The 23,815-nt window shown below is 41.0% G+C and overlaps 1 protein-coding gene across 2 annotated transcripts; it reads right to left on the reverse strand.

Moving 5' to 3' along the window:
* Nucleotides 1–1,984: 1,984 nt before the first annotated feature.
* On the reverse strand, nt 1,985–22,582 carry AS3MT (arsenite methyltransferase). 2 transcript variants are annotated; one of them, XM_041744079.1, is made up of 11 exons: nt 21,978–22,581; nt 21,726–21,766; nt 21,324–21,451; nt 20,120–20,270; nt 19,162–19,298; nt 18,060–18,129; nt 16,574–16,655; nt 14,697–14,828; nt 14,221–14,363; nt 11,687–11,821; nt 1,985–3,484 (listed from the first exon to the last, which is right to left on the reverse strand). In XM_041744079.1, coding segments are annotated over exons 1-11 (1,125 nt in total). In that variant the 5' UTR covers nt 21,979–22,581; the 3' UTR covers nt 1,985–3,379. The 2 variants fall into 2 exon arrangements, with proteins under 2 accessions (XP_041600013.1, XP_041600012.1); XM_041744078.1 differs by having other exon boundaries at nt 21,324–21,766; nt 21,978–22,582.
* Between the last annotated feature and the right edge of the window lie 1,233 nt (nt 22,583–23,815).

Genomic DNA, 23,815 nt, shown 5'->3' on the forward strand with positions numbered 1-23,815 from the left:
CTCCTTTGCTGCTTCCTAGGAGCCATCCAAGGAAAGGCCAAGAATCAGTAAGAGAAACAGGCTCTGCTGCTGTCTTGGCACAGAGCCATACCCTTTCCAGCCCTGTGTAGCTGGAGATGGGATTGGGGGTGGGATCCTGCTTAAGCTGCCGCTGGGCTCCCTCCAGTAGGTAAGCTGAAAAGCCTCTGCAGGCTTACCTGATTTTTTAAAAATAAATATTTACTTATTTATTTTAGAGATAGAAAGAGAGCATAAGAGGGGCCAAAGCAGAGGGAGAGAGAGAATCCAGAAATAGACTCCTTGGCTGAGCGAGCATTGGGCCTGACCCAGGGCTCCATCCCAGGACCCTGAGATCATGACCTGAGTCAAAATCAAGAGCCAACCACCCAACCGACTGAGCCAGCCAGGCGCCCCACCATAAGTCCATTATCTTTTAAAAAGTGTTTGTAGCTACAGAAGAATTAAGCACCTGTTTCTGTGGCTCTGCTGTCATGAAGTGTAATGTTAAAATGTAGGAAATGATTTGCCAAAGGTTAACAAGTAACCTAGGTGGTAGGTAAATAGGAAGTCCCTACAATGTTTTAAACTTTTCTGCATATTTGAAAATGGTTGTGGGCAGCCCTGGTAGCTCAGTGGTTTAGCGCCGCCTTCGGCCCGGGGTGTGATCCTGGAGTCCCGGGATCAAGTACCGTGTCGGGTTCCCTGCATGGAGCCTGCTTCTCTGCCTGTGTCTCTGCCTCTCTCTCTCTCTCCCCCTCTGTGTGTGTGTCTGTCATGAATTAAAAAAAAAAAAAAAAATCTTAAAAAAAAAAAAAAGAAACTGGTTGTAATACAATGTTGGGGGGAAAGCTGCCTGATGTCAAAGAGCTACAGGCAGCTTCCTAAACCATGCTGACAGCAAAAGAAGCATTGGTCTTCAGCTGTCCTGACATCACATGCTGGTAGCAACCATATAGATCTAAACTAATAACAATTTAAACCATGTGTCACCTGCCCTTTCAAAGAACTCCATGCAGATGAGCAAATTAAGGCACAGAGATGTTAAATAATTTTCTCAAGGCCAAAATCCCAAGTGGAAAAGAACTATCACGTTTGGCATCAGCCGGGGAATCCCTGGGTGGCTCAGGGGTTTAGCGCCTGCCTTTGGCCCAGGGCGTGATTCTGGAGTCCCGGGATTGAGTTCCCCGTCAGGATCCCAGCATGGAGCCTGCTTCTCCATCCTCCTGTGTCTCTGCCTCTCTCTCTCTCTCTCTCTCTGTCTGTCATAAATAAATAAATCTTTAAAAAAACAAAAGTTTGGCATCAGCCTTCTGCTCATCATTCAACACAGCCTCTCTCGCTTAAAGGAAAGGTAAACTCTGTGATAAGGGACGTACATTCCTAGTTGTCTATCTCACCTATTTTGAATATTTAAATAATCATGTATGGCATTTTTCTGGACAAAACACATCTACTTCATTTTATATTAATAGATATTTTGTCTAGATTCTAGACTAAATACAATTCTTACGATGTATATTTTTGTTGGAAAATAATATATAAAGTATGTTATCCTTTGGAAAAACACAACATGAATATCTACATTCCAGTTTAAACTCATCCCTCAACCTCTTTTGGGGGAACTGAGAATTCAGAATGACAAATGATTGCCTAAAACCTCCTCCCTCTAAATTTAGAAAAGCCTAATAAACCAAATAACCAGAACTCTTTCTTTCCATCCTTTCCCCTCTGGCAGGACCACCTTCTGCTCATGGATGGTGAAATATGCTTAATCCCACCTGTCCTACCTATACCATTCTAACTAATGCTGTCACTGAAATAGGTTATCCCTGGGTAGACAATGAACTCTAGAAGCACCAAAGCACTGTTTAGAATCAAGGTCACAGAGTGAATAGAACTTAAAAGATACCACTCAGTCCTCTCCTTAGACTGTAGTAGTAAGTCAGGTCCTATGGATGAACCCAGTCAGAAATCTGAGAATTTCTCCATTTTTAACAGCTTTATTAAAAGAGGACTTTGGACTATAGAATCCATTCCAGCATTCTGTGAGGCATTACAATGTTTTATAAATGTTCTCATACCCCTAATAAAATATCTCTTGGGTCATGTCAGCTCCTCCTCTTGTTTTTTTGCACTGAGGTCAGAGCAATTGGTTGGGATTTTTCTCATTAAAACTCTTCATCACTTGAAGGCTGTTATTAAAGAGCTGATCAGCTCCTGATGACAAGGACCATGACTTATATAAACTTACACCTTTCTATGTCCCCCTGACAAAGCCTTCAAATGTAATTGGACTTCAATGAAATAATGTTCTCATTTCAAATGATAGCATCATCCTGAAACATTCCTCAATCTCATTCTTTAACCATGGAAGCTAGAACTAAATCTAATACTTCCCTAAAAGTTTAAGCAGGACATATTATAAAGGAAAAGAAAAGGGGCAGCCCCGGTAGTTCAGCAGTTTCGCACCACCTTCAGCCCAGGGCCTGATCCTGGAGACCTGGGATCAAGTCCCATGTCTGGCTCCTGCATGGAGCCTGCTTCTCCCTCTGCCTGTGTCTCTGCCTCTCTCTCTGTGTGTGTCTCTCATGAATAAGTAAATAAAATCCTTAAAAAAAAATAAAATAAAGGAAAAGAAACCCACTGTGTTTACCTCTTCTACCCCTCTTTAAAAAATAATCACTCTTTTCCTACTGGGTGTTGTTCTGTATGTTGGTAAATTGAACACCAATAAAAATAAATGTATTATAAAAAAAAAACAAAAAGAAAAAGAAAAAAATTAATCACTCTTTTCCTGATCAGATTAGGATTTACTACAGAGAATCACTATGTTGTCATTCTTTATGATCCAATGAGGTCAAAGAGATTCATTATTCACTTGTTTTCTTCATTCAATTGCAAAAAAAAAAGAAAAGTTTGATTTAGACCAGTTACTTTGATAGCACTCCTACCAAATATGATTTGGCAATTTTTTTGGGCATGATTAGCATAATTTCAGTAGGAGCTTTGTTTTATGAACAAACATGGTGAAAGTCCAAAAGGTGCTATGCAGGTCAAAAGGAAGATGTTTTTCCTGAAACCCTCTGCCAACTGTCATTCTCTTTGGCCAAGCCTGAAGACGGCCTCCCAGTTCCACAGCTGACCACTAAGTGGCACCAGAACTTTGAATTAGCAAAGAGAGAGAAAAACCTACTTAACCAGCCTTTAGGTCATTTGCTATGAACCTTCAATTAAAACCTTCTAAAAATAATTATTTTTTATCAATGATCTACAATATAGTGACTTTTCACTATGTATTCTTTATTATGGTCTGTGCTATGGGAGAGAGTAGATTTAAAAGACATATGTAAGTCCTTAGCCTCCTGCCCCTTTCTTCCAGTCAGCTGTAAGTTATGCCACAGCAGCCTCCAGCAACATCAGGGGAACATCTGGACTTCATACTGTCAGACTGTCCTGCAAGCGTGAATGGATCTGTGATGATACCCTGTCAAAAATCAAACCAAAATGAAAGGACAAATTAAAGGTGTTTTGATGTACCCCAACACTCATATTCCAGTTTGACTGAGGTTGGCTTACCTGGAAGGTAGATAAAATGTTATAATTCCATAGAATCTTTGGGAGTCAGCTATCAAGGTGGCTGTCTCGTCCTGAAACTTCTAATTAGGTTTTTACTACATTTTTAAAAAGATTTTGTTTATTCATGAGAGACACAGAGAGAGAAGCAGAGACATAGGCAGAGGGAGAAGTGGGCTCCCTGAGGGGAGCCCGATGTGGGACTCCATCCCAAGACCCGGGAATCACGACCTGAGCCAAAGGCAAATGCTCAACCACTGAGCCAGTGGTCCCTGTCCCCCCCAACCCATGTTTTTACTACTTTCAAGGTAAAATTCATTTAAAGCTTCTTAAAGGTGGTCCCTAGGGGAAAGTTTATTTGGTTACATTTTGTTTTATGGGAGTCCTATGTGTACATGCTCTTTACCCTTCTGGCATTGAATACCAAAATGTTGAATGCTAAATACCAAATCTTTCCTTCCCTTACTCTCATCTCCAGAAATATGTATGCAAGACAAGAAGGCAAGTCCTAGACACCAGGGCCATCATTAGCAATCGTTGATGTTCAGATGTTGAGATTGCCAACAATGGCCAGCAAGCTCTCAGGGCAGAGTGACTGGAATTTTCAGAAGACAAGACGGCAGACTTTATTTTTCCTCCTTTCACCTCCAGATGAGATATTCCAACAGCAACACCAAGGGGGCCAGAGACCAACCAGGCACAAAACAAAGGCAGCAAAAGCATGGACAAGCCACCTCAAATAATGATGAATTCATTAAACGTAAATGTACTCTCTTACACTTGATTGTTGGTCACTGCAAATAGAAGGTAGGACAAGACACGCATGGGCCCTACATTCATACAGGACAGTCTAGGGCAGCCTGGGTGGCTCAGCAGTTTGGTGCCGCCTTCATCCTAGGGCCTGATCCTGGAGACCCCCGATCGAGTCCCACATCGGGCTCCCTGCATGGAGCCTGCTTCTCCCTCTGCCTGTGTCTCTGCCTCTCTCTTTCTCTCTCTCTCTCATGAATAAATAAATAAAATCTTAAAAAAAAAAAAAAAAAAAGGACAGTCTATGGACCACTCCCTTTAGTGAAGGAACCTCCCTGGCCCTCAGTTTTCACCTTTCTAGAATGAAGACGCCTGCCTGGGTCTGGGCTCCCAGAACAAGTGAGCTAGCATCCAGCAGGGGATCTCCATGCCTGGTAGAGGCCTAGCTATGCTTGTTGCTGCTGCCATGCCCTCCTGTTCATTCTTTCCTCTTCTCGCTACATTGGAATTTCTGGTCAGAAGAGTTCGCCTCTCCTCCTTTTCACCCAGGAAAATGATTTTCCGCTCTTTTTGCCATCCCAGGTTCTATGAACAGGAGATAGTGACATCAGTATTTCTTTCTAATGTACACTCTCAGTCCTAAAAGATCCCAAGACTTAAAGGGAATAAAAGGTGAGATACTTTGATAAACTGTACTTTCCAGCACCAACATCCTGTGATTCTGTGAAAAGTCTAGATACAGAGAGGCAGGACAGCATACTAGGTAAGACTATCAGCTCTAAAATCCAACATGGGTTCAAATTCACTGCTTTCTAGCTGTGTGACCTTGGATTAGTACATTAATCTCTCTGAGTCTTAGATTCTTCATCTGTAAAATGAGGATGATAAAGGGTTGTTGTGAGGACGAAATGACTGAACATCTTACCCATTCAGTAAAGGCTGGTCCTCTATATTATTCCTAGTGTTGCTCACCTTGTTATTACCACCACTATGAACTGCAGCAAGACAGTGTGTACCACAATCCTGGTACTGCAGTGTTTTACTAATGTAATCCTTTGTTGTTATTGTTATTGTTGGCTACATGCCCAGTGTGGAGCCCAATACAGAGCCTGAACTCACAACCCTGAGATAAAGACCTGAGCTGAGATAAAGAGTCCCATGCTCAACTGACTGAGCCACCCAGGTGCCCCTAAAGTAATTCCTTTAATAGCAAGATACACTTTCCTTGTCAAGATTAAAAGAGAAGAAGGAAGAGGATGAGGAAGAGGAGAAGAGGAGAAGAGGAGGAGGAGGGGAAGTGGGAAGTGGGAAGAGGAGGAGAAAAGGCAGGAGGAAGAGGAAAAAAGAAAGAAAAGAAGGGCTCTAGAAAGCAGTCATCACTGAGACAAACCACAGTAAGCAGCATTCTTCTGTGGTTGCAGCTGTCAGAAAGACGCAAGTGCCAGCAACCCCCACATGCTGCCTGCCTGTACTGTGCTCTAGGTCTTTATCGGAAAGGTCTTCCATAAAAAAGATATGAATGTCCTCCTCCAACTACACAAGGTTATATTTCTAGGACACGCAGCTGTCTCATTCTTTAAATCTTCCTTCACTGTCAATGATTGCCTTTTCAAAACCTTGGAACTGATCTAAAGACATTGGCACATCAGCAGGCTGAAAGAAAGAAGGCAGATGAGAGAGGAGACAGTTGGGATAAACTAGTTCAAGTACATGGAACATTACCATTGGTATCTGAGGTCAAGAGTTCTCCTGTGTGCCCCCAGTGCACACTAAGAGAGAGGTCAAGGAGAGCCAGGCTGGAAGAACAGGGTCTTTGCAGAAGCCAGCCCGATTAATGGTTTTTGGTTTTTTTTTTTTTTTCAGCCAGAGTACACTGGAAGTGTTGTGGTTGGAGGAAACACTCCCTTTACTTGTAACAGTAATCTGCTGACTGCTTTTCTAATTTTTTTTTAATTTTTTTTTAATTTTTATTTATTTATGATAGTCACCGAGAGATAGAGAGAGAGGCAGAGACACAGGCGGAGGGAGAAGCAGGCTCCATGCACCGGGAGCCCGACGTGGGATTCGATCCCGGGTCTCCAGGATCGCGCCCTGGGCCAAAGGCAGGCGCCAAACCGCTGCGCCACCCAGGGATCCCTGCTGACTGCTTTTCTAATGAGGATTCAGGAAACTAGGTTCCAGGAGAATTCGAATGGTGAAAACATTTCAAAATACACATTGATTCTCCCCAGCAAGGTTTTGTTATCAGTGAACTTCCCAGAGTTTCAAAATACCAATAACACATTTGTGAAAGGTTTAATAGACTGAAAGTCCAAAGTCAAATTTCTCTACTTTCCAAAAAGGCATCTTCTTGGAAAAACAGAAAAGAAATGAAACAGAATGCTCAAGAATTTCATAAAGCAAAACCTGTCAATCACTCTTCAGCTCTAGAGGTGGCTTCTATACTTAGCTTGGGCTTGATTCATGCTAGTAATGGTGGCCAAATAAGAATACATTCAGGTTTTTGGCTCCAGAATTCCTGTCTCTTGCGTTCAATTAAATTTTCCCAGCTACAAATTTACAGTTTTGGAGAGTGATCTCTAAATAAACTTTACTCTTAAAGACTGCTTATAATGTAACAGATGGAGGAGAAAAAGGCATAACAGTTACTTGTGTATCAATGTATGCTCAATGTATCCAAAGTTACTATAAAACCCAAGCAAGAGAAAGCAAAAATTCATGGCAAAAGATTAGAGAACCTCTGAGCCCAGGAGAAAGGGTGTGTGGGAGAATGATAAATCCTAGAACACAGTTCCAAGTGACCAAGAATCTTAGTACAAATCCACAACTGTAACTACTTCAATTTCTTGAGTTTGCATTATGTACCAGGCATCAGGCTAACATCAGGCATACATCATTCCACTAATCCTCACAACCTGAGGGAAAAAGTGATTATCACCTTCCTGTTACACATGGGGAGACAGAGGGTGCAGGGAGGTTAGGTAAGGTACCCAAGATCACACATGCCTGATAGAGCCAAGATCTAAACCTAGTCTGATTGCAAGGCCTGTGTACTTAAACCCCATGCTCTGCCACTATCCTGCCGTGGCAGCATCAGTGTCTTCTTTCCTGGGACTTCCAAAATTCAGTGCCTTGAGACACAGTATTGGTATGACTTTGGTGAATGCTGTGAGTTGTCAGCCAAAAGAAACTTGAAACCCATCACTAAGCCTCTTCTAAATACAATATTATAAATTAACGAATGGATCAATAAAACAATTGTGATAGCATGAATACGGTGAAATGATTAAATATATAAGAGAGAAAGGCAAAGAAAGATACTACTGTCTAGTATAATTACCTATCTGCCTTCTTCATAGGGTAGTTGTGGAGATGACATGAGATAAATCGCAATAAAATGCTTTAAAAAATACTATACCAATATTTCAGATACTAAAATAATTTCAAAAATGAAACCAAAATATTTTAGAAAATGACCATTTTTTAATATAGTGGTATCCTGGCTCAGATATACATTCAGGAAATTAAGATATGATAAAAATCAGCTTTTCAAAATAGTGGAGAATTGATTTAATAAATGAAGAGGAAAATTTGAACTAGTTAATATTTGGAGAAATAGTCACACTGTACCTCAACATTTATGCTAAAATAAATTCCAGATGGTTAAAAAATTTTAATGTGAAAAGCAAAACCTTGAAAGTGCTAGAAGAATCTGCATGACCTTGGATTAAGCAATGGATTCTTAGCTATAACACCCAAAAGCACAAGCAACCAAAAAAGAAAAATGCAACTTCACCAAAATTAAAAACTTTTGTGCATCAAAGGACACTTTCCAGAGAGTGAAAAGACAACACACAGGGCACCTGGGTGGCTCAGTGGTTGAGTGCCTCTTTGCCTTTGGCTCAGGTCATGATCCCGGAGTCCTGGGATCAAGTCCCACGTCAGGCTCCCCAGAGGGAGCCTGCTTCTCCCTCTGCCTATGTCTCTGCCTCTCTCTGTGTGTCTCTCATGAATAAATAAATAAAATCTTTAAAAAATAAAAATAATTTTTAAAAAAGAAAAGACAACACACAGAATGTGAGAAAGTTTTGGCAGTCATATATCTCATAAGAGTCTAGTATCCAGAATATATAAAGAACTCTCACAGCTCAACAATAAAAAGACAACCCAATTAAAACATGAGCAAAGGAGTCTGGGTGGCTCAGTCAGATAAGTGTGTCCAACTCTTGATTTTGGCCCCGGTCATGATCTCAAGGTTGTAAGATCGAGTTCTGTGTCAGGCTCTGTGCTGGGCATGGAGCTTCCTTAAGGTTCTCTCTGTTTCCCTCTCTCTCTGCTCCTCCTCCCTCCCTCTCCCTCTATCTAAAAAAAAAAAAAAAAAAATGGGTAAAGAATTTGAATAGACATTTCCCCAAAGAAAATATACAGATGGTCAACAAACATGTGAGAAGATGGTTAACATCACTAGTCACTGGGGAAATGCAAATCCAAACTACAATGGAGGCACTACTTCGCACTGACTAGGATGGCTGCAATCAAAACTAAAAAGAAAATAAAGTGTTGGCAAAGATGTAGAGAAACTGGAAACCTATACACTGCTGGTAGGAACTTAAAATGGTGCAGCCACTATGGAAAACAGTTTGGTTAGTCTTCAAAAAGTTAGATGTAGAATTACCATATGACCCAACAATCCACTACTAGATATAGACCCCAAAGAATTGAAAACAAGTACATGATTTACATGTACAGGTATGTTCACAGTAATACTACTCGCAAGAGCCAAGAGTAGAAAGAACTGAGCAGCCTGGGTGGCTCAACAGTTTAGCACTGCCTTTAGCCCACGGTGTGATCCTGGAGTCCCGGAATTGAGTCCTACATCGGGCTCCCTGCATGTAGCCTGCTTCTCCCTCTGCCTGTGTCTCTGCCTCTCATGAATAAATAAATAAAATCTTAAAAAAAAAAAAAGAGTAGAAAGAACCTAATTATCTATCAACTGATGAATGAATAAACAAATTGGTATATCCATGCAATGGAATATTATTCAGACATGAAAATTAATGAAGTACTGATACATGGATAAACCTTGAAAACGTTATGTTAGGTAAAAGGATCCAGACACAAAAGGCCATATAGTGTATGATTCCACTTATATAAAATATCCACAATAGTGGATATTATAATCCAGAGACAGAAAACTGATTATTGCCAGCTTCTCCCAGGGGGAGAAGAGATAGCAGAAAGACTGCTTAATGGATATGGGATTTCTTTTTTTTTTTTTTTTTTTTTTTATTTATTATAGTCACAGAGAGAGAGAGAGGCAGAGACATAGGCAGAGGGAGAGAAGCAGGCTCCATGCACCGGGAGCCTGACGTGGGATTCGATCCCGGGTCTCCAGGATTGCGCCCTGGGCCAAAGGCAGGCGCCAAACCGCTGCGCCACCCAGGGATCCCGGATATGGGATTTCTATTTGGGGCAACAAAAGTTTTCTGGAACTAGATAGTACAACTTTGTAAATGTACTAAAAGTTACTAAATTGTACATGTGATTAAAAATGTGAATTTTATGTTATATGAATTTTATCTCAAAATGTCTAAAGTACTAAACGAAAATATAGGTGGGGCACCTGGCTGGCTCAGTCAGTGGAGCATGTAACTCTTGATCTTGAGGTTGTGAGTTCAAGCCCCAGGTTGTATGTACAGATTACCTAAAAATAAAACCTATTAAAAAAATTAAAAGAAGGGAATCTCTGGGTGGCTCAGTGGTTTAGGGCCTGCCTTTGGCCCAGGGCGTGATTCTGGAGTCCTGGGATTGAGTCCTGCATCAGGCTTCCTGCATGGAGCCTGCTTCTCCCTCTGCCTGTGTCTCTACCTCACTCTCTCTGTGTCTCTCCTGAATAAATAAATAAAATAAAATAAAAAGAATTAAAAGAAAATATAGGTAAATTCATAATGTTCACACAGAGCAAGTCTTTCTAATCATAACATAAGAGGCAAAAACCATGAAGGAAATGACTACATAAAAATTGAAAATGTGTATTCAGGAAAAATAAGTAAATAAAAAGATGACATGCTAAGAAAAAATATTCACAATATATAATAGACAATTTTTATAGAATAATTTAAAAAGGCAAATACCACTCTAAAAGCAGATGGTTAAAGGAATTATATAGGAAGTTCAAAATGGATGAAAACATAACTGGCCAACAAATATACCAAAAGATTCAATATATGCAAAATAAAACAACACATTAGTTTCTGCCCATTAGACAAAAAAAGGTTTTATTTTTTTAAAGATTTTATTATTTATTTATTTATTCATGGGAGACACAGAAACAGAGGGAGAGATACAGGCAGAGGGAGAAGCAGACTCCCCAAGAGGAGCCCAGTGTGGAACTTGAACCCAGAACCCAGAGATCAAGCCCTGAGCCAAAGGTAGACGCTCAACCACTGAGCCACCCAGGCGTCCCAAGAAAAGTTTTTAAAAAATAATAACCAATATTAGTAAGAGAGCAGAGAAAAGGTATTATCATATATTGCAAGTAGGCATGTAGACTGGTACAGTCTTTCTGTAGCACAATTCAATTATCTTAATTTAGACTTACAATTATTTGAGGGGCACCTGAGTCGCTCAGTCAGTTAAGCATCTGCCTTCAGCTCAGATCATGGTCCTTGGGGTCCTAGGACTGAGTCCCCGTGTCAGGCTCCTTGCTCAGCAGGGACTCTGCTTCTCCCTCTCCCTCTGCCCCTCCTTCTGCTTGTGCTCTCTCTCCTTCTCTCTCTCAAATAAATAAATAAAATCTTTTTTAAAATTATTTTTTAAAAAACTTACAAATATTTGAATAAATTTTTCCAAGGTAGTTCTTAACCTTTTTTGTATCTGGACTCCTTTAAGAATCTAATGAAAGTGGGCACCTGGGTGGCTCAGTGGTTGAGCATCAGTCTTCAGCTCAGGTTATGATCCGGGGAACCTGGGATCAAGTCCTGCATCAGGCTCCCCGCAGGAAGCTTGCTTCTCCCTCTGCCTGTGTCTCTGCCTTTCTCTGTGTCTCTCATGAATAAATAAATGAAATCTTAACAGAAAAAAGAATCTGATGAAAGTAATAGACACTCTCTTGAGAAAATACATACACACACATATAATTTTAAGGGGTTCATGGATGCCCTGAAGTCCATTCATAGGTGCACCAAGTTAAGAGTCTCTGGCTTACTGTCCAGATTGGAAAAATAAAGTTATGAAATTAATTCAAGTTATTTTGTAGACATAAATATACTAGAAATTATCAATAGTGGCCAACTAAAGGAAAAATGATTTGTTTCTTGCTTTAGCAGTCTGTGGCAAGGTATGGGTTGAAAGCCAAACAAACCTTTGATTCTAAAGCAGAACAGCCACTACATGTTGGCAGCGTCTCTCCAATTGGTCTGATCAGAAAATCTTGGGCAAATCGTGAATTTTTCAAGATAGCTGCTGTTTCTTTATCCACTTCAATGATTTCACCTTCCTGAAGGGTAGTAGGAAAAAAACACATATTAAGAAATGCCACTTTAAGGACACCTGGGTGAATCAATCAGTTAAACCTCTTTGCCTTTGGCTCAGGTCATGATCTCAGGGTCTTGGGATGGAGCACCTACCTGAGGGCTCCCTGCTCAGTGGGGAGCCTGCTTCTCCCTCTTCCTCCGCCTCTTTCCTCCCTGGCTTGTATACTGTCTCTGTCTCTGTCTCTGTCTCTGTCTCTCTCTCTCTCTCAAATACATAAATAAAATCTTTAAAAAAAGAAAGAAATGCCACTTGAATCTCAATAAAAGAAAAACATGCAAAGGTTTTACTAAGGAGTGACATTTCAGGATAAAAGACTATACCTGGGGATCCGTGGGTGGCTCAGCAGTTTAGCACCTGCCTTTGGCCCAGGGAGTGGTCCTGGAGTCCCAGGATCAAGTCCCATAGGGCTCCCTGTATGGAGCCTGCTTCTCCCTCTCCCTGTGTTTCTACCTCCTCTCTCTCTCTCTCTCTCTCTCTCTCTCTCTGTGTGTGTCTCTCATGAATAAATAAATAAAATCTTAAAAAAAAAAAAGACTATACCTTCTGATACAATATTTTCTTATATTCAGATCTTGCTGCTATTTCATGCTTATTACAAAATGGAACTGACCAGTGTCATAATCAGTTTTTCTTTGGTAGCAAAGAAAAAAGAGAAAAAAAGGGGGGGGATACTCATTGCTCTTGTATTCCATTTCTCCTCAGAGACAGATGTAGAAAACCATTGTTATCTGGGTTTCACTTTATTCGTCATTAAAATGAGGTTTTAAATTAAAGTTATCATTTCTAAATAAATAAATAAATAAATAAATAAATAAATAAATAAATAAATAAAGTAATCCTTTCTAATGTGTATTCTGGTGAGTCTCAGGGTGCCTGGGGGGTTATAAAGGGCCCATGCCTTGGGAACCAAGAGTGAGCACAGGAGATTCTGGGCTATCTAATCCCTGTTCCCTTCAGATAAGCTCTGCTTTCATCCCTTTATATATATATATATATATATATATATATATATATATATATATACTGGAGTTATGTAAAGCAATGTATGACACAGGGTAAGTATTGGTTTCTTAAATAAAATTTTGCTTTAAAAAAGAATCTACTATTAAAAATGGGGTGGGTTTTTTGTTTTTGTTTTTGTTTTTTTGAGAGCCACTGTATCAGAGCAATGAGTTCAAAGGCCCTTCCCACTTTGATTCTGTGACTCTACAGAAGCAGGCAGGACACCAAGGGGCAGTGCATCAGTGAAAAAGCATTAATAACTCCACTGCACCAAGGGGTAGTTAAGAAACTTGAAGATGCTATTTGAACCCAAAAAATCAGGGGTGGAAAACAGTAAATCCTTCTACCTTTGGAACAAATCATGACTGCATCTTCTATTTACTGAGTTCCCAGTATGTACCAATGTTCTGCTATATTATTGCTAATCTTTATTAAGATTTTATTTTTTAAGTAATATCTACACCCAATGTGGGGCTCAAACTTACAACCCTGAGATATAGAGTCACATGCTCTACTGACTGAGCAAGCCAAGTACCCCCTGTGTTATTGCTAATCTTATAGAAATTCTACACAGTAAGTGTTATCACCCCTACTCTTGCAGTAGAGCAAACTATATCTCAAAGAAGGACTTATTCAAGTTTACCCGAGTAATAAATAATAGAGCCAGAATTTGAACCCAGGTATCTGATTCCAAAGCCTGTACTTTTCCATTTTGAGAAAATAAAGCCTGCTCTGCAAAGAGTAGTAGAAATAGCACTGTGTTGTCATTAAACACTAACAGTTCCTTAATTCTATGATACAAGTGAACCACTGAAATACTGTTGCACAATACTTCTTTTCTTTTCCATTCTGCTTTTCTGTAATTCCACTAATCTGATGTCTGAAGGATGCTTCCTGTAAAAATTTTTCTTAAGGGGATGCTTGGGTGGCTGAGTTGGTTAAACATCTGCCTTCAGCTCAGGTCATGATCCCAGGGTTCTGGGATCGAGCCTCACATCAGGTGCCTTGCTCAGCAGGGAGCCGGCTTCTCCTCTCCTGCTCCCCCTGCTTCTGCTCTCTCTCTCTCCCTCTCTGTCAAATAAATAAATGAAAATCTTAAAAATAAACTTTCTTAGGTGTGATAGTGATATTGTGATTATGTAGGAGAATTTTTTATTCTTAGGAAATGCATCCTGAAATATTAAGGGTAAAATGTCATGACGCCTGCAACTTACTTTTAACGGTTCCGTGAAAGTATACATACACACCCATGCGCATCCCAAAAGCAGAAAACTGAGAAGCAATGAAAGGTTAAGAAAAGGTAATTGGAGCAAGGGTAAGAGTTCTAGAATGTCCGAAGTCATGGAAATGTTTATTTACCTTAAATGTGAAATTTGCATCAAATATTAGTTCTTTCTCATGTCCTGTGATTCCTCCATTGTAAATCACTTGGCATCTCTCGGCTGGCCCTGTCTTAGGGAGTTTGAAGAGGCGAAATGTTGCAGAAACAAAGCGACAGTCACCTAAAACAGAATTTACCCATGGATCAGCTCCAGCACCCAAATGACTATTGGTTTGCTTAGCAGATGAAGAGCATATGTATCATAAAGGTGATTTTCTTCTTTGCAGCCATCAGTTATCTTTCTGGGCAGTTCACTTTATTTACTGAATAACTTTGAAGTGCTTTATTAAATACCAAACTTTGGGAGGTTGCTATTAAGCAGAAGACAAGATGGGTGATGACCCAGATGACCCAAAGTCTCCTTCAAATGAGACTCATTCAGTACACACTTGTTAATCACCACATGTGAACCATTCAGGGAGCAATTTTAACAATCCCCACTGCTATTTCTTACCAATCACTCTTTCCAGTTCCTTGTTTTGAACTGTAATGAGATTGGCAGTGACCAAACGTGGAGGGCAGAAGCCAATTTTTTGGGCAAGGACAGCAAGGTCCTTCCAGTACAAAGCACCACCGAGGCACTCACCTAAAAAAATGAAAAATCACAGGCTAATCAACTAGGCATTCAAGAAATTACTCTTTTTTTTTTTTAAGAAATTACTCTTCTATAAAATTGATTAGGAACGGTATTATTAGTTGGGGCACCTAGCTGTCAAAAAAGCATGAGGCTCTTGACCTCAAAGTCATGAGTTTGAGTCCCATGTTGGGTATAGAGATTATTTAAATAAGCAAACTTTAAAAAAGGATATGGTATTAGTTAAAACATAGACCCTAAAAATAGAAAAAGGACCTGAGTGCCCCCAATATCTAGAAAGTCACAGTTAAAATGCAACATGCTAGCTAATGGCCCCCTGGAAACCATTCTTCAAGACAGTCACTAATGTACTGGTTCCACCAACCTGTGATCATATTCTGGATGGATTAAGTCACATTCTGAAAAGCACTATGCTATGTGAGTAAAAAAATATAAAGGATAATTTACACAGTTGTCTATTAGCTCCAGATTATCATAAATGATCTGCTACTAGAATGATTACTACTAATATTCATAAGGCATTTTTATAGTTTTTTAACCTATTACATCAACACATTAGAAACAACCCAAATGATTACCCATAGAGAAATTGTCAAAGTACACAACTGTACAATACAGTTGTAGGATACATACATTTAAAACATATTTTTAAATGTTTTAGGCTTAGGAAATATCCCAAAAACAGTTAGAATACTAAATTCTTTTTTTTTTTTAATTTTTTTTTTTTTTTTTAATGATAGTCACACAGAGAGAGAGAGAGAGGCAGAGACACAGGCAGAGGGAGAAGCAGGCTCCATGCACCGGGAGCCCGATGTGGGATTCGATCCCGGGTCTCCAGGATCGTGCCCTGGGCCAAAGGCAGGCGCCAAACCGCTGTGCCACCCAGGGATCCCAGAATACTAAATTCTATATGTAGCATGCTCCTAATTTTATTATACATACATACACACACATACACACATAGACACCCTAAAAGGATATATACTAAAATGTTAGAGGTTATTGCTAGGTTACATGATAAGCAGTAATTTTTTCTTTTTCTTTTTGTATTTTCCAACATTTTAGCAATATTCATTTATTATTGTATGATAAGAAAAAGTTAACATCACTTATTTTTAAAGTAAGAACTGTTTTTTTTTAATGGGATTCTTCTTTTTTTTTTTTTTTTTTTTTTTTTTTTAGTAATCTCTATACCTAACGTGTGCTTGAACTCACAACCCTGAGATCAAGAGTTCAAGAGTTACATGCTCCCCCCACCGAGCTAACAAGGTGCCCCTAAAAGTAAGAACTTTGGATTTCATAGTCATACTGACTACTCGCATGTATTCATCTCAACTTCCAGAGACTCCGTTAACATGACAATAACGGAAAAAACAACACAATAACACTGAGGACAGAAGGGGATGAAGGGGCTTCAGTCTGAGAACAGTTGCCATACTATGGGTTTCAAAGTATTTTTCATATCCACTATCTCATTTAATCTTCATAATAGCCCAGTAAAATGTAGATATTAATATCTACATTTGGATATTATAATAATATAATAATTTGGAAAACAATGACTTAAAGAGACTAAATTGTCCAAGGTCATACCACTCTTGAGTGGCTGAGGAGCAAGGAGACAGAAGCCTCTTCCACTTAGTCCCATGTGTTCCTCCATCACAAAGGATATCAGCAGACCAGAGCTCTGTATGTGAACAAGTATCTGCCTTAAAACAAAACAAAGCAACACCTACCCCATAAAATTTTGTGTGTCCTGATTTCTTCTGGCAATTCAAGGCTAGCATAGACGTCACTGAAATACAGCTCCCCTCCATGCTGAAACAGCAGTATTAGTCCAAACAAGGTTAAAGATGACATTAGTCCAGATAGCAAAGAAAGGAATGAGGAGATAAAATCAATTTTAAAAACCAACAGAAGTACTGGGGTGATCCCTTGTGAACAAATCATAGCTGCCTCCCTATTTACAAGCAACAGCTGTGTGTCAAGATTTTCTTTCAGCGCTCTACCCAACAGACAATAAAATGGCTTTCCAAGAATGTTTCTCTCCTAAATAAAGATGCTGGGGTGTTTAAAATTTTAGCCAATCTGAACCAAATGCAGTCCCGGGCAGTTGTATAACTAACAGAAATAAAAAGCATTCCTAAATTCTTCTCCCTTAAAAATTATATAACTTTTATAATGTTATTTATTTTTATAATAATATTTTTAAATGTCCTTAGGATCTCAGACATATGAGTGATTAGGAATTTTAAGATTGTATTTAGCAAAAAAGGGGTGGGGGCACTCAGGTGGCTCAGTCAGTTAAGCATCTGCCTTCATTCAGGTCATGATTTCAGGGTCCTGGGATGGAGCCTCACATCAGACTCTGCTCTCAGCAGGGAGCCTGCTTCTCCCTCTCCCTCTGCCTACCTCTTTACCTACTTGTGCTCACTCTCTTGGTCTCTCAGTCAAATAAGTAAATAAATAAAAATTTAAAAAGACAGTTTATAGCTAGTTTCAAGGGCTCAGAGTCTAGATTGTACAATAATGTCTCTACCTTTTAGAAGCACATCTTGATGAAGATAGCAAGCTGGTCCATGACATATTAAATAAGACATTATTAAATCTTTTCTATATATTGTCTTTTGATCTCTACGACAGCTCTGTAAACCCAAAATCTCAGAATCTCATATCTTCTGTCACGAAGATGCACATCTCATGATATATGTAGAGGGTATGGAGCTCCTGCACGTCTTCCTTTTAGAAAGCAGTTAATGTAATAGTTCTATCATCTTTAACTTCCCAAAGATCTGAAATCCTGATAGAGATGAAATAAGCAGCTCTGAGAAACACTATATACAAGCTAGAAGAGTATATCCATAGGAATCTTTATAGTCAGTCCAAAAGTCCCTGCAGTTCCACAGATGCTATTTCTGACCATGTGCAGCAGGGGACAGGAGGAGAGACAGCAATAAGGCAAATACTTTACATGTTCAATGACAATCATGACTCTCAGATTTACTACCTTTTATGACAGGAGAGGAGAAAGACTCCATGTCTGGGGCATTCTTGCCAAGCCCCTTTTTGTCATCTTTTTTTAATGTAGGGAAAAAGTTACCAGAGTTTGAGTTCTCAGCTCAAGGGGGGAAGAACAGAACAGATTCCATCTGCTCTTACTGATTTTTTTTTTTTAATTTTATTACTGACATTTAAAGACCATTTGTCTCCCTCTTCCCTCACCTTTAGCACTCGGTACACCTCCTGCAGCACTGCTTGCTTATCTGGTACAAGGTTAATGACACAATTTGATCTAAAAAAGAACTGATGGAATGTCAGACAAATTTGCACACTACTCAGAGCTCCTCAAATCCTTTAGACCCTAAAGATCTCTTCCATCATTTCCCAAAGCTATATCATTCTTCCTGCCTCCCTCCTCTCTTCCCCACACTCAACTTTTCCCCAAAAGAAGGAGATGGACAAAGTGTTTAAGATTGCAATAAATTGGAACGCTGGGGTGGCTCAGGGGTTGAGCGTCTGCCCTCGGCTCAGGATCAAGGCTCCCTGCAAGGAGCCTCTGCCTATGTCTCTGCCTCCCCTCTGTGTCTCTCATGAATAAATAAAATCTTGAAAAAAAAATAATAAAATAGGGACGCTTGGGTGGCTCAGGTCGTGATCCCGGAATCCAGGATCGAGTGCCGCATCGGGCTCCCTGTGAGGAGCCTGCTTCTCCCTCTGCCTGTGTCTCTGCCTCTCTCTCTTCTGTGTCTCTCATGAATAAATAAATAAATCTTTAAAAAAAATAAAATAAAAACCCAATATATTGTTAGCCATATTGAGCGTGCAGGAAAAAAAAATCAGGCACGCTTATTTGTTTCTGCCCTGAGAGTCACCATGCAACAGCACAAAACCTGCAGCCAGATGCCTATTGCACCACGCACTGTTTATGTCACAGGTAAATTGGCAAAATTCCTCCAAGGCAGCTTTATTAAGGCTGTCACCTGGGCATGATTTGACAACAACTCTAAGAAAAAGAAGAAACACAGAGTCCTATACTTTGCTGTGACAATAATACTAAAGATAACACATTGGTGTGTGTTCTATGAGCAGACTCAGTGGTCCTGCTCTTCTTCTGGGCTCATCCGTTCATGGTTAAGTTTACAATTGGTTCTCTCCTGGGCTAGTGTGTTCTGAGGCCCTTGGGCTACAAGCGCCCGAGAGCAACTCCCTCCCTTTATCAAGTCATGAGTAATACCCCAAATGAGACTCAGTATAGCGAAGAGTGGTGACATTTGTGTTCAACAGGAAATGGGCTATATTCACAAAAATGAGGGTGTAGACCTACATAACTATATCATAACTCTCATCCTTGATTCCAATCTCCTCCAATTTCTCTATGTAGCCATGTAGAAAAGTCACATTGGGGGTCTGGAAGCCATATTTTTCCATGTGATATTCAATATACTTCTTAGCCACTTCTACCTAAAAAACACAAAAACAAAAAATATTTATACTTATATATAAATTTGATAATCATTTTTTAAAAATATGGTACTTCTGGGGACACCTGGGTGGCTCAGCAGTTGAGCATCTGCCTTTGACTCAGGGCGTGATCCCGGGATCCAAGATCGAGTCCCACATGGGGCTCCTGCAGAGAGTCTGCCTCTCCTTAATAAATAAATAAAATCTTTAAAAAATATATGCTACTTTTTTACTAAAAATTTCCTATTACTAATGGAATATTAGTAATATATTTTTGGATAAGTGTACAAGGTTCCTCTGGGCATGTAGGACATTACATGGGAAATGTAATGTCTGGGAAAACTCAATGAGGGATAAACTCCCACTTGATACATGGATTTTTGTTGTTGTTGTTGTTGTTGTTAATTAAGTAGGCTCCACACCCAGCGAGGGGCTTGAACTCATGACCCTGACAGCAAGCGTTGCATGCTCTCCTGCCTGCGTCGACCAAGTGTCCCTTGATGTATGTATTTTGCTTGAATAAACTCTTCACTCAGTAACAAAATCCATCAAGATAGGTGGCAGAGGAAGGGAAAAATCAGATTCTAATGGGTGATTATAATTTTCTTATGTCAGGTCAAACCTCTGACTCTGTTCTCCCAGAAGGGCTCCTAGTTGTCAAAGTTCTCAGGCTTTGGGGACAGGAAACCCTAGTGGCACAAATGAGCTTTGTATTGAGTAGCCCTCTTAGATTATCCTCAAAGACTCACAAAAGAAACTTCATCTCTAAAAGAATGCCTTTGAGAATTTCTTCCTTTTTGTCCTCCAAATCACTGCCTCACCTGACTTTCTGTCATGTCTATCCCAGTGACATGTCCTGTCTCACCAACCAGCTGACTAAGTGCATAGCAATCTCTGCCACTTCCACTGCCCAGGTCCAAAATCCAGCAGTTCTCCAGACACTCAGGGATGACCAGACCACAGCCGTAATACCTGGGAAATAGAAAACACATGCATATATACATATTTTTTCCCCTAGAGACTAGAATATGTGGAATCACTACATCTTACAAATCCTTCCTTCCCACCTCCCTCCTTCCTTTCTGTCCCTCCTTGCTTCCATCATTTACTGGATTTCCATTTAGGTGTTCAGTTTCCCTCACTAAACTGGAAGCTCCATGAAAACTGGGACTCTGATTTGTTTACCATTGTTACCAAGGTTGGGCATTGTACCAGGTACTAAGACAAATAAGCCATTTACAATATTTGTTGAATAAATATATTTAGTTAGGCATTAGCTGAACATCTACTACAGGTCCAGAACTTCTGTCCCCTGGGGGTATTTACCTGGGGAGGCAACCCATGAGCACAGAAAACACTTCCCATGATTTACTGAATTGGCAGTAAATGCTATAGTGGTTTAGGGAAGAGGGTGCTCAAGGATAGAAATGGCCTCACAAACCAGGTAGGCCAGCAGTGAAGTGTTGGAAGGCAGAAAGGAGAGGGAAGGTGTTCCAGATCAATAATTGCATGTGAGGCAGGAGGAAGGGAAAGAGCTGGCTGGAACAGTTAGTGCATCAGAAGGAACTGGGGTTGGCTAGGAAGGGGGAACCAAACTGCACAGCCTCGACAATCCAAGGTGTATAAACGTATCCTGAGTAAAGGGGGGATGGGGTTGGGGGTTTTAAACAGAGCTGTAAGATGATCAGAGCTGTGCTTTACTAGTTTTACAATAGACAAGGCAAACCAGATGGATTGGAGGAAATGGATTAATTAATTCCCTAGTGACCACATTACTATCTTTTGAAAAAGCTGCTGTCTGGGATGCCTGGGTGGCTCTGTCTTTGGCTCAGGGCGTCATCCCAGTCTGTGTATGGAGTCCTACATTCGGCTCCCTGGGTGGAGCCTGCTTTTTCCTCTGCCTATGTCTCTGCCTCTCTCTGTGCATCTCTCATGAATAAATAAATAAATATATTAATTAAAAAAAAAAGTTGCTCTCTAGAGTCTTTGTGACTGGGGGGACGGGGCTGGCACAGGGCACTCTACCTCAAGGTTACTTCTTCGTGTACATTCCTCAAGGCTTCCTGGATGTGCCTGGGGACCAGCCTGGCTGTAGTGACACAGGCACTGGTCTGGAGGTCCCCTGATTTCTTCAGCACCTGCCCGTAGTAGGTCTGACCAGAGGCCATGGGGAGAGAGAAGAGCTGGAGATGGTCTCCACAGGGTGAAGGGTGAAGGCTTCCATGCCCACCACCACCCCCATCCCCACCCATGCAGGCCTGGTGAGGCTTTCTCTGAAAAGCTCTAAGCCCAAACTCTGCCCTGCACCCCCTCCTGTCCCCTCCCTGATGCTGAGGGGAAGGGCACAGGCGGCCTGGGCTCCCAAAGGCCTAGTGCTCCCGCTCAGCCGAGGCTCCTCCTTGGCCATTCACCGCCCTCCTGCGGCACCTGCACGTCCTTCCAGGTCTCCGCGTCGCGGGAGGCGGCCACTGCCAAGAGGAGAAAAGGAAACTGAAAGGCGAAGGTGCTGAGCACCTGCAAGGGGAAAGGGCTTGCGCTAAGACAGAAGGGGGGTTAGGGGGCGGGCTGGGAGCCCCGGAGGTGGTGCTTGGTGGGGGCCGGTGACTGCAGGACCTGCCTTGAGGAGCTGCACGGGGAGGCCCGGCAGGGAGGCGGGAGGGTGGGGGCCGGCGCACTCACTGTCTCCTCGGCCTCCGGATTCCAGGATTTGGGTACACCTGCAACCAGCTCCCCAGGCCCCGCGCTCCGGAGGCCCCGCCCCGGGCCAGGCGGCCGGATGTCCTGCGGGGCGGGCTTCGGCTTCCGGGGGCTGCGCCCGGGGCTCCAGGCCGCTGCACCTGCTGGCTCGCGAGGCGGGCACCTGCCGCCGGGAGCCTCCCCGCAGTCGCCCACCTGCCCCACCTGCCCCCACAGGCCGCTCTGCTCCTGCTGGGCCGTGTCATCTCTCTTTAGTCTTTCCAACCAGAAAGAGGCTATTACTATTCATTAGTGTATCTTCCTTTATCGCTCCGCTATTATAAAATAGGTCATTTTATAAACCTATTTGCACTTAAATGCAGACCCATATGACTTTTACCCCCTTTGGGAATGCAATTATCTTCTCTCAATTTTTTTAAATTGAAGTCTAGTTGACATGTTACAGAAGCCTCAGGTGACATAGTGATTCCATAATTCCACACGATACACAACGCTCACCACAAGCCTAGCTGCCAACTGCCACCAGTTATTACATTATTGACTATATTCCCTATGCTGTGCTTTTTTTTTTTAAGATTTTATTTATTTATTCATGATAGACAGAGAGAGAGAGGGGCAGAGACACAGGCAGAGGGAGAAGCAGGCTCCATGCAGGGAGCCCAATGTGGGATTCAATCCCGGGACTCCAGGATCACCCTCTGGGCCAAAGGCAGGCACCAAACTGCTGAGCCACCCAGGGATCCCCTATGCTGTGCTTTTTAATCCCCATAAATTATTCATCTTACAACTGTAAGATTGTACTTCTTAATCCTCTTCACCGATTTTGCCCATCCCTGCCTTGGCAACCACCAGTTTGTATTTAGCAGTTTTTTATTATTTTTTTTAGATCCTATATATTAATTATATGACATTTGTCTTTCCCTGCCTGACTTATTTCACATGGCATTATACGCCTTTGGTCCATCATGTTGTCCTAAATAACAAGATCTCATTCTTTTTTATAGCTGTGTAATACTCCACTATATAAATATGGAATTACATATTATTGTGTGTGTGTGTATACACACATATATACACACCACTTCTTTATCCATTCATTTACTGATGGATACTTAGTTGCTTCCATATCTTGGCTAATGTAAATAATGCTGCAACAAACAAAGGGGTGCATAAAACTTTTAAATTAGTTTTCAGGTTTTTTTGGGTAAATACTCAGCAATGGAATTACTAGATCACATGGAATTCTATTTTTAACTTTCTGAGGATCCCCCATACTGCTTTCCGCAGTGAGTGCACCAGTTTGCATTCACACCAACAGTGGGAGGGTTTCCTTTTGTCCACATCTTCGCCAACACTTGTCATTTCTTGTCCTTTTGAGATCAGTCATTTTGACTGGTGGTATCTTATTATGGTTCTGAATTGCATTTATCTGATGAGCGCTCATGCACATCTTTTCACATCTGTTGGCCAGATGCATATCTTCTTTGGAGAAATGTCTGTTCAGGTCCTCTGCCCATTTTTTAAACAGAATATTCTAAATCTATTTTTAAAGTCAGGTTTATTGAAATATAATTTACATTCAGTAAAATTCAACTTTCTCTAGTGTACAGTTCTGTGAATTCTGACAAACGTACACATGACAGTTAAGACCCTCTCATACTAAAAAATTTCTTTATGCCCCTTTGTAGGAAATCCCAATCCCCTCCCCTACCAGCTCCTAAACCACCACAGATCTATTCTCCTGCCTTTTCCAGGATGCCATGGAATCATACTGTATGCATGCAGTAGTTCTCAGTCTGTAAATTGTATTTAGAAAATCA

This window comes from Vulpes lagopus, chromosome 2, assembly GCF_018345385.1.
Source record: "Vulpes lagopus strain Blue_001 chromosome 2, ASM1834538v1, whole genome shotgun sequence".
Taxonomy (NCBI): domain Eukaryota; kingdom Metazoa; phylum Chordata; class Mammalia; order Carnivora; family Canidae; genus Vulpes; species Vulpes lagopus.

Bases quoted from the DNA above. Each gene is read 5' to 3' on its own strand.
- AS3MT (XM_041744078.1), bottom strand. From the start codon at position 21,550: ATGGGTGGGGATGGGGGTGGTGGTGGGCATGGAAGCCTTCACCCTTCA. The intron at 18,130-19,161 runs GTAGGTCTACAC...GTTCTTTTTTAG, and splicing joins GAGAGTTATGATATAGTTAT to ATCAAATTGTGTCATTAACC. The intron at 14,364-14,696 runs GTAAGAAATAGC...ATTCTGTTTTAG, and splicing joins GGAACTGGAAAGAGTGATTG to GTGACTGTCGCTTTGTTTCT.